Below are 11,261 nucleotides of genomic sequence, written 5' to 3'. Positions count from 1 at the left end.
ATAATACTAGGCCAAAGGGTCCGCCAGGCGACTGGCAATAAATTCAAGAGGCGCAAGAGAAAGCCCTTCTTAACACCGCACAGAATTAATTGACGGAAGCCGCTGCCAAAAGATGCGGTGATAGCCAATTAACGTAGATGGCTTTTAAAATGGTTTAGCCAAGTTCAGAGAGGAGGAGGGGACATATATCAGAGGCGATTGGCTGAGACAAACGGGACCTGAAAGAAAATGCAGTGGCGTAGCCTCTCCACATTTGGGGAAGGGGCTGGAAGAGACAACCTGCAGAGCTGCTGCCAGTCCGTGTAGACAATACAGAGGTAGGTGGACCTTCCTATGAGTCTTCCTGTTCAGCCACATTTTTTCCCAGAATACTAAAGTGCACAAAAAGGACATCCCACCTTATTCCCTGGTTTTCAGGCCAATACTCTTGTTTCTCAGGCCCTATCTGCACTATGCATTTAAAGCCGTGTTATGCCACTTTAAACAGCCAAAGAATCCTGGGAAATGTAGTTTAAGGGTGCTGAGAGAAGTTAGGAGATCCCCATTCCCATCACAGAGCTACAGTTCCCAGGATTCCGTGCAAGGATTGTTACGCTGCTCTGATAATTGTAGTTCCGTGAGGGCAATACTGTAGATGGGTCTCCTAACAACTCTTAGCACCCTTAGCAAACTACACATCCCAGAATTCTCTGGGAAGAGAATATGACTGCTTGAAGAAGTGTGATACTGCTTTAAAGGTATAGTGCAGAGAGGGAGCTCAGCTACCCTCTTCTGACTTCAGTTACTCACCAGCCGAGTTCACAGTTTTGGGGAGTGGTGCCTGTACAGAGAACATTCATGCAAAGGCAGGACATGCCCCTGATTATCAGGTGCTGAGGAGCATCAAGAGGGGAGGAACGTGGCATTCAAAACCCTGCTTGGTGGCTTCCCAGACACGTCTGGTCTGCCACTGGCCACAACAGGATGCTGGATTTGGTGGGCCTTTAGTCTGATCCTACAAAGCTCCTCTCATGTAGAGCACTTTGTGCATTTAAGAATGTTGCATTGTATAGCAGGAATGCCCAATTCTACAACCCCACCAAGCTACCCAGCGCCTAGGAGAACTGACCGGAGGCTGGAACCCAGGTGGCACTGTGGGTTAAACCAACACGAGTCTAGGGCTTGCTGATCAGAAGGTCGGCGGTTCGAATCCCTTCAACGGGGTGAGCTCCCGTTGCTCGGTCCCAGCTCCTGCCTACCTAGCATTCTATAGTGGGAATGTCCAATTCTACAACCCCACCAAACTACCCAGCGCCTAGGAGAACTGACCGGAGGCTAGAAGTGTATCATTGTGGCACAAACTGACCAGCTTACAAGTGATTGGGCTCTGTAAAAGAACTGGTACCATCAATCAATAAGGATTTTGTATGTATCACACACGCAGGGAAAAATTACTTGCTAAATACAAGCAAGCAAGCAAGCAAAAGACCCAGAGGCTAATGACATTATTGTGGGAATTCTCTTTATTTCTTACAACTTAAAAAGACATTTCTCTTTTCTGTAGGTTAGGGCTGCCATACAGTTTGATTTTCACGGACATTACCAGGATTTCAAAGGCAGAATTGACATCCCGGGGGGGGGGGGTCCCGAAAGGTGGCACTCAACGATTTTGGAGGTTTCCTTAAAAACAGCTCAACAACCCAATTTCAGGGTGTCCTGGTTTTTACTTTTTGAAATATGTCAACCCTACTGTAGTTTGGACGAACATTGGTAAGGCAACCAGGGTTCGGTTAAAGTTGCCCATCCCTATGATAAAAAGACAAGTAATGATAAATGTGCAAGAAATGTGCCCGGCTCACAATATGGTTTTTACGGCAGGAGGGGGGAAAGGAAGGTGTGATACCTGACTGGTTTGGAAGAGAGGGGGATACATCTCCTGGGTTTGGAGCGTCACTGAAGAGCTGGTTGGAAAAGGTGAGCAGCTCCTGGGCTGCTCTCATCCCAGCATGGAGAAGGAATCAAGGCTCTGGAGGAGTTTCAAGACAGATTTCATGTCAGTCCAAGGACTCTCTCGGGGTGGGATTGTGCTCCCGTGATTTGGTGCAGGGAGAAGTGCTATCATGGGCACTTCTGGGCTTGTCTGGGGCAGAAGGCCTGGAGGGTGGCAGTGGTACCCCTGGGCTGGAGGGAGCTGGGGCTGTGATTGCTTTTCTGGCTTTTCAGTCTCTTTGTCTGTCGTTTAATTTATATGCAAATGAGGAGGGCGGGCCTGCCCCCTCTGTGCCCAGCACTACAAGAATATTAATTACTTTCCAAGGGGAGTGCAGAGCTCAAGTGCAAGCAGGCACGCTCCTCTTCCCTCCTCCACTTCATCCCTGGCCACATCCACACGGCTGACTCCTTTTCCTGCTTTCTCATTCCTTCGCTTCCTCTCCCCTTGTCTGTATGCATCGGCAATCCCCTTTCCCCCCTTCATTCCTTTGATCCCCCTCTTGTTCCTCCATTCATCTCCTCCGTCTTGATCTCCACACTTGGCCCACTGTCCCTTTTTATTACTTAACAAGGCACATTCCCTTCCTCCTCGCCCCCCCTCCTTGCATTGAGCCAATCAACTTTTACGATTAATTCTGCACTGCTTCTTTTAATGGCATTCTACCTTCTGTTGTGTCTGGTACACACGCTGCTGTACACCGCCTTGGTATTTTATGAGTGGGCGGTGTATATGAATATTTTAATAAGACGAAGGCTGGTTCGCGGTGTTCTCCCTTCTTGGCCTGCCATCCGTTCCAGATCTGCCTGAGCTTTGAGGCCAGCGCTGGCTCGCTCGGCTATGGAACTGCCACTGCAATGTAGTGGGCTAGGGTGTTTAGACCAGGACCTGTGAGACCAGGGTTCGAAGCCCCACCTTGGGGAGGGGGGGGCTATCTCTCAGCCTAACCTACCTCGCAGGGTTGTCGTGAGGATTGCCTGGAGAGCTCCTTGAGGGTATAAAACCTAAAATAAAATAAAATTCTTTCTTTGCCTTTGCTCACTGGCATGGTTATCTCCAGAACTCCTTTCTCATTCCTTCGTTCTGCATCCCTCAGCCACCTCCTGCTTTCCTTGGCCTTCTCCTCAGGGCTCTCCGCATCCCTCCTCCACAATTCACCATACTGTCCCTTCTTCACTGCCTTGTTTCTCCCTTCTCCCATTCCTTTGCCGTTCTTTCCTCATTCCTTCCGCCCGTCTTTCTCTGCACTCCTCTCTCACCTCCCTATTCCCTTCGCTCCCTCCATTAAATTCACTGGCCTCCTCCGCTCCCATTCTGCATTCCTTTTGCATCACTTTCACACTCCTTCGCTCCGCTGTTGCCTCGCCCCTAACACCCTTCTCCCCAGAACATTTATTCCCCTTCGCTTTCCCCTCTCAGCGTGCCCCCCCAAGCACACTGTCTCTCTCTGCCTCCCTCCTTGCCTCTCCCTTTCCATCTGCACTCCTTCCCAGCCACTTTTTCATTCCTTCGCTCTCTTCTGCGCCTCAAGGTGCAGCCTCCACCCAGGCGTGAAACAGCTAAAGTGCTGATAATTGGCGCCCCCTCCCCCGCGGCGCCTGCTAATGGACTGACACCCCGTGGCGCAAGAGCGCTGATGGACAGGCCCGGGCACCCCCCACCCCACCCCACAGAGGGCCACGTGGGGAGGAGAGGAGTGGTCGGGGGGGGGAATAGGAGCCAACGCAAGATAGGGATGGGGGTAGTGGGGAAAGACGGAAGGCAGAAATAATGAAAAAGGGATGGAAAGAATCGGAGGGCGGGCTGGAGAAGATGGAAAGAGGCAGCGGCAGCAGAAGAAGAAGAATGGAGCCATGGGCCCAGGAAGAAAAGGGGGCAGGCGCCGCTGGGGGGGGGGGGGGAACGGGAGGCAAAAGGGGAGCGCGGAGAAGGAGGGGACGTGGGGCGCCGGATGATGGATAGAAGGAGAAAGGGGCAGATGGAGAAGAGAAGGGGAAGGTGGAGGCATCGGCAGGAGGCAGACGGATCGGGAGCGACAGGGCGAGGCCGGAGAAGCGGGGAGGGGCGCGGAAGCGGGCCTTCCACCAGCATCGCAGCCGCGGCCGGGAGATGCCAATTAAGATAAGGGCGCACAATGGCGCGGCGTCCCCAGAACGCAGCCGGGAAGCGCGCCAGGCCTAGCATGCAAGGAGCTGTGGTTAGGCGGCTGGTTTTTTTGGGGGGGAGGGCAACCACTAGGGGGCGCTTTAGGGACCCAGGGGCCGCGATCCGGCCCGCGGCGCGTTGCTGCCGAAGGTTCGATCGCCGTCCTCCTCCCTCCGCGGAGCTGTTTTCTCTCCAGCAGCAGCCGCGCCGGGGAGATGGATAGGCGCGATAAGGAAGAAGGAGGCTGCTCTCCCGGCGGCGTCGGCAGACAATGCTGTGGAGGGCTGCGGGGGGAGTGTAATGAGATGACGGGCGGCGAGGCGGGCCGGGCAGAAGGACATTGAAGCGGGGAGATGGCAGCAAGATACGAGGCGGCGGCGAGACGGCAGAGATAACAGCGCCTATCTGTCACCGTCGCCGGGACACGTTCAGCAGCGCGGCGGATGGAGGAGGAGATGATGCGATGAAAGGCGCCGGCCAGCAGACGCCCCCCATTTATTTTCTCAAACAATGGAGCAGCCGAGGCTCAGTCCCCCTTGGTTCCGGCTGCGTCTGGTTTTTTCCTCCCAAGGCAGAAGGGTGAACATGTTTGGTCCATCCAAGGATACTCGCAGGTTATTTCGACACAGTTGCACAAACATGAGCCCAGGCCTAGGAGGGTTGCTAGCCGCCATCCTGGCTGGTCCAAAGGGATCCTGGGCGTCATTTCGGCCTCCACAGATCAGTTCCATACATCAGAACCAGCAGTCAGTTCCATACTGGTTTACACTGGCCCAAGGCTCCCCCCGCCGCCCCGCATCTAATGTACGCTGTGCTACCATCTGCTCCATAATTGGCCCTATGCTAAATCAAGCTGCTTTTTTAATAAACCACGCTGATTGCTTTTCACCATATTTGTGAATTATTTGGGGTTCTGATTTGCCGTTTGTGGAAACAGGCGATTGGTTTCTCTCTGCGCTAAGCATCTTGCTGCTACGAGATTGTCCCTATGTTGGGTTTGCACTGGTCCAAGCTGCTGTCTTTGCAGGTTGTTTGTTTTTTTAAATCAATTTAGTCCACTCGGGAGGGGGGATTCCCCCTCTCTATTTTGCAACCTGTGCTTTGCTTTCTCTGCACCGCTTTGCTGAAATGAAGGGTTTCTGAATATTATCTGAGTTATGGCTGCTTCTTGCTGAAACCGACAGACCCGTCCCGTTTTAGGCTGGTATCTAGTCGATTCCACGGTGCCTTTCTTTAGTGTCGCCCTCGCCCTCGCCCAGTGGCCCCAAGCCCCGATAGACCTGGCCGAGATCTTCCCGGGAGACGCACACCCAGCCGCTTGGCCGCACGTGGTAGAGGTCCACGTTCCCCCCGGAGTAGGCGTCTCGGTGGGCGGCGTGAGCCACAGCCTGCCGGGCCAGCATGAAAGCCTCGTCGCGTGGTAGGTCGAAGCGGTATGAGCCGTCCATCACCCCGTAGGCGTAGGGAGACCCGGAGCCCACTGCGAACAGGTCTCCTTGGAGGCATGTGCCATCGCTGTAGACGTAGCGCAGAGCAGGCCCGCCATCGTCCCATCCGCACAGCACGGTGGCCACGCACAAGTCCTTGTGGCGGCAGCCCCGCAAGAGGAAAGCCAGCAGCTTGGCGGCCCCTGCCACGCTGACCTGGCGCCCGCCGTGGAGCTGCCTCAGGCGCAGAGAGCACCGCAGCAGGCGCAACCAGGAGGCGCAGTCGGCCGATGTCCCAGACGTGGTCGCCAGGAGGTGGCGGTGGAGGGTCATGACCTTGCGGGCGGACGGGTCAGACACGAGGCTCCCGCTCGAAGCGCGGGTGTCCGCTGCCACCACCACCCCATGGCTGCAGCGGAAGGCCAGCGTGGTGGTGCCGTGGGACAGTGGAAACGGCAGGGGCGCCACTCTCCCGCCGGGGGGTGGCAGGGGCCAGCTGGGGGCCTGCGGCGGGAGGTCCATGCCCAAGACGTTCTGGAGAGCCATTTGGGAGGGGTTCTGGAAACACTGGGAGAAGAGAGCTTATAAAAGGAGGGAGGGGGGCTAGATTCCGGGAAGGATCAGAGATAGAGGAGGGGCTGGAGACAAGGTGAGATGGGTCAGGTAAAGTTGCATGTTTAACGGTGGGGAAAGGAGGGTGACGAAAAGCTTCAGGAAGCTTCTGCTAGGTGACAGGCTCCGGCCTGTTTTTTGACACTGACTAATTTCCTTTTTTATTTTAGTCTAAAGGCAGGTGGGACTGGGAGAAGCATCCTTCGTTTATGAGCAGTGGATTCTATTGTATTCTGTTTGGCACACTCCCAAGCCTGTGTCTAGGACTGCAGCCCAAGTAGCGTGTGTGTGTGAGTACTTCATAATGGGGTTGAAACAGTGAGCGGTGAATGATACAGCAAGAAAAGCTGGGTCTCATTCACACCCCGTGGTGCGTCTTCTTCATTTATTTGTTAAATTTGCATACTGCCCTTCCTCCGAAGATCTTGGGGCAGTTCACAACATACGGTAAGCATACAAAATGAAAACACAAAAATATGTAACAAGGGCAAGAACAAACCCATAACCCCACCTTCCACAAAGACGTTTAAAAGGACATAGAATGTTAATCAGCCCAAGGCCTGGTTGAAGAGGAACATTTTCGCCTGCCACCTAAAGGTGTATAATAAAGGTGCCAGGTAAGCCTCCCTGGGGAGAGCACCGCACAAATGGGGAGCCACCACAGAAAGGCCCTTTCGTGTGCTGCCACCCTCTGGACCTCTTGTGCAGAATGCACATGACGAAGGGCCTCAGACGGTGATCTCAGATCCCGGGTAGGTTCATATGGAAAGAGGTGGTCCTTGAGGTATTGAGGTCCTGAGCCATTTAATTATTATTATTATTATTATTATTATTATTATTATTATTATTATTATTTGTACCCTGCCCTTCCGGCTGGGTCTCCCCAGCCACTCTGGGCGGCTTCCAACAAAGATTAAAATACAATAAAATGTCACCAATTAAAAACTTCCCTAAACAACAATAATAATTTATTTAAGATTTTATCCGTCAAAACCAACACTTTGAATTGGGCCTGGAAACTAATTGGCAGCCAGTGCAGTTGGGCCAGGATTTGGCATTATACGCTCAAACCACCTTGCCCTGGTGAGCAACCTGGCCGCTTAATTTTGCACCAGCTGAAGTTTCCGAACCGTCTTCAGAGGCAGCCCTACGTGTAATGCATTCCAGTGATCCAACCTAGAGGTTACTAGAGCATAGATGACAGAAGTTAGTGAGTTGTTCCCTCTCCCGTCTCTTGGGCCCCCAGAGAGACCGAAGAACCTGCCTTAGACTCGAGTCAGACTATTTTTCCATCTAGCCCAGGATAAGCCTATGCTGACTGGGTGTATTTTATTTATTTTATTGACAACCCATCTTCTCCAAGGAGCTCGAGGTGGTGTGTGTGGTACCTCCCACTCCCTCCACATTCAATCCCTGCAAGGACCCGTTCGCTTGGGTGAGGCACTTGCCTCAGGTGGGGACAGCCGAGAGGGGCGGCAAATCCAGGCCCCCAAGGAGCGTGCTGTTCTCTGCCTCCTGCAAAGAGCAGGGGCCACCACCTGCTCCTCTCTAGCCTCCCTTCCCTCCCATCCCCCTCAGCATGGCAGAGGTTCCCCAGGCCATGTCCAGTTGCTTCAGGCGGTGTGTTGGTGTGTGCCATGTTCTGTTCTGCCTCAAGCGGCAACATTTATTGAGCCAGCCTTGGGAGGTAATTAGGCAATCAGGAAGTGGCTGGCCCAAGGTAACCCACTGAGCTTCATGGTCAAGCAGGGGGTTGGATTCTGGTCTCCCACGGCCTAGTCTGACAAACCATCACACACTGGGTTTCAGGCATGGTGTCTCTCCCAGGCCTACCTGGAGATGTGGGGACTTGAGCCTGGGACTATCTCCTTTCTGCACAAGGAGAACTTCCCATTTACTTTGCCATCAAGGTTCCTCAAAAACCTCACTACATCCAGAGCCATCACAATCGAGTGACGGTATTGTTGCTCCCCCAAGCGTTTTGGACGGGGGCCAAGTAGAAGCCCAGTCAGACCAATAAAGCAGGTTTCGCCCTTGCCGCGTCCCCAGTGCCATGTCAAAGGCAAAAGCGATGGGGTTCTTTCTTGGCAGAGGCTGCAATCTGCTTTTGTGTTTGGCTCCTGGGAAGCTGCTTTAGGTCAGTCTCTGAGAGAGCAAACTGGCAGCTGGAATTATACAACCAGACACATCAAATATGCTTTTGCTGCTTGCAATTTAGCTCATAATAAACATTGCTTCGTTTTCTCGTCTCCTCCAGTTATTGGCAAGGATGGCCCGTCAGCACAAAATAGGCACCGACCAACTCAGCTTCGTATTGGTAGCCCTTTGTGCAGCCCGGACACCTTGGCCTAGCGAGAGTGGGACCCTGAGCCGAACTGGTCCCCAGCACCGAGAGGGTTACCTCTCCCTTCCCTCCCGCCCTGACCTAAAAGAGACGCTGCCCTGTCAGCATCTGTCACCCTCAAATGCACGTGATGCCGAGTCCCCCAGCAGCATCCACCTAGCGCTTGGGGGGGCTGGGGGAAGGGAGCGGGGGAATGTGGGAGCCAGGATGGAATGGGAGGGGTGTGTGTGTGTGTGAAGAAGACCCTCAAAGGTTGTGATCCAGTTACATGGTGATGGGGCGATCCTGTGCACTCTGTCACCAGGCCTTGCACGAATGGCTTCTCTCCGCTTTCTCTCCAGAAGTGCCTTGGCCTTTGCCGGGAAAGGGGGGGGGGTCACACTTAGCTCAGTGATAGTCAAGACCTCTGGATGATCCTGCTATGGATAGCAACTGCAGGATGCTGCCTTGTGCTAATTCAGACAGTTGGTCTGCCTAACTCAGTATTGCCTGCACTGGCCGGCAGGATTTTGGGCAGCCCTAACTGGAGACGCCGTTGGGGACCAAACCAGACACCCTCTGCATGCAAAACGTCTTAGAGAAACTGGTGCTGAGTGCAGGCGGTTTGGCTTTTTTTTGGAGGACGTCCCCTGTCCTCCGAGGCCAAAACAGTTGGCTTCAGCGCCGTTAAAGGTGTACAAAGCAAACAGGCATTTCCAGCAGAAAAGAGTAGGGTGGTGGGAGACGCCTATGTTGATGGGAAGCAGAAGCTCCTTTTCAGACGATGTTTAGGGCTCACGCTGCATGAATGGGAAGCAGAGCATTTATCACTGGAACTGGAGGAGTACAATTCGGAGGACTTAACTCTGCTGCAGAAAAGGTACGTGCGAATGCATTCCGAACTTGGCACGGTGTGTGTGTGTGTTTGTGTCTGGTAAATTCAAGTCACAGTTAAGTTTATAAAATGATGTCTGCCATGGAGAACGTGGACGGAAAACAGTTTTTATCCCTCGTAACTCTAGGACTCGTGGACATTCCATGAAGCTGAATGATGGAAGGTTCAGGACAGGTAAAAGGAAGAACTTCTCCATGCAATGCAGAGTAGAACTATGGGACCCGCTGCCACAGGAATCGGTTATGACCACCAACGTGGCTTTAAAAGGATTAGACGAATTCCTGGGGGAGAGGGTCGTCGGTGGCTACTAGCCCTCATGGCTATGTTCTGCCTCCACGGCTGGAGGCAGCAATGCTTCTGAATACCAGCTGTTTTGGAAACCACAGGAGCAGAGAGAGCTGTTGTATGCAGGCCCCGCTTGCGGGTTTCCCATTTGGGCATCCGGTTGGCCACTGTGAGAAGAGGGTGCTGAACGAGGCTGGCTCTTCTTGCATTCCTCTGGGCTTTAACAGGCAGCTGCCAGGGACCACGGATGCAGGCTTGGGAGTTTTCCCTTTCCACCACCTGAAGCAAAAAGGCCTAGCCAGCTGCCCCGCTAACGTCAGGCAGCTGCTGGGGCACGATGGATGGTAGAAGGGACTCCTGTCTTCGTGCATCAGTATCCTTCAAGTGCTGTGCAATGGCACGGCGCTCAGGCTCGCTGGAGAGCAGTGCCATCTCTAGGAAGCCCGTGTGTAAATGCACACGCTCCATCTTGGTGGCTTCCCCCCCACCCCACCCCGATGGTGCCAGGGAGAAGGTGAAGAGGCTGATACCAAAGATGTGGGGATACTGGCTGCTCCCTGAACTCTCCAGCCAAAGCTTCTGCTAGTGCAGGATGACGTGGCACTGTACTGTCAACATATGACACCAGTGTTAAAAGGCTTCCTATCGAAGTCATTGTAAAAGATGATTGGGGTTGTGGCGCTCATCTTGCTTTACTGGCCGAGGGAGACGGTGTTTGTCCGCAGACAGCTTCTGGGTCACTTAATAAACAACAACAACAACAACAACAACAACAACAACAATTTATTATTTAAACAACAACAACAACAACAACAACAACAACAACAATTTATTATTTATATCCCGCCCAACTGGCCGGGTTCCCCCAGCCACTCTGGGCGGCTTCCAACAAAATATTAAAATACAGAAATCCATCAAACATTAAAAGCTTCCCTAAACGTCTGCCTTGAGATATAATATTAATATTAATATTAATAGTAATATTAATATTAATATTAATATTAATAGTAATAGTAATAATTTATTATTTATACCCCGCCTATCTGGCTGGGTTTCCCCAGCCACTCTGGGCGGCTTCCAACAGAAAAATAAAACACAGTAATCTATTAAACATTAAAAGTCTCCCTGAACAGGGCTGCCTTCAGATGTCTTCTAAAAGTCTGGTAGTTGTTTTCCTCTTTGACATCTGTTGGGAGGTGCCACCACCGAGAAGGCCCTCTGCCTAGTTCCCTGCAACTTGGCTTCTCGCAACGAGGGAACCGCCAGAAGGCCCTCGGTGCTGGACCTCAGTGTCCGGGCAGAATGATGGAGGTGGAGACGCTCCTTCAGGTATACTGGACCGAGGCCATTTATTTAGAGATGCCTTCTAAAGATCTGGTAATTGTTGTTCTCTTTGACCTCTAGTGGGAGGGCATTCCACAGGGTGGGTGCTACTACCAAGAAGGCCCTCTGCTTGGTTCCCTGTAGCTTGGCTTCTCGTAGTGAGGGAACCGCCAGAAGGCCCTCGGCCCTGGACCTCAGTGTCCGGGCAGAACGATGGGGGTGGAGACGCTCCTTCAGGTATACTGGACCGAGGCCGTTTAGGGCTTTAAAGGTCAGCACCAA

At 52.9% G+C, this 11,261-nt stretch overlaps 1 protein-coding gene across 1 annotated transcript; it reads right to left on the bottom strand.

The window, feature by feature from the left end:
- Nucleotides 1-5,322: 5,322 nt before the first annotated feature.
- Nucleotides 5,323-10,124, bottom strand: PSMB11 (proteasome subunit beta 11). The gene is made up of 2 exons (XM_035136985.1): nucleotides 9,972-10,124; nucleotides 5,323-6,108 (listed from the first exon to the last, which is right to left on the bottom strand). The coding sequence occupies exons 1-2, from the start codon at nucleotides 10,122-10,124 to the stop codon at nucleotides 5,323-5,325; spliced, it is 939 nt and encodes a 312-aa protein (XP_034992876.1).
- Nucleotides 10,125-11,261: the final 1,137 nt, after the last annotated feature.

The sequence above is a fragment of the Zootoca vivipara genome, chromosome 13 (genome assembly GCF_963506605.1).
Source record: "Zootoca vivipara chromosome 13, rZooViv1.1, whole genome shotgun sequence".
Lineage (NCBI taxonomy): Eukaryota > Metazoa > Chordata > Lepidosauria > Squamata > Lacertidae > Zootoca > Zootoca vivipara.
This window is presented reverse-complemented; position numbering and strand designations above follow the sequence as displayed.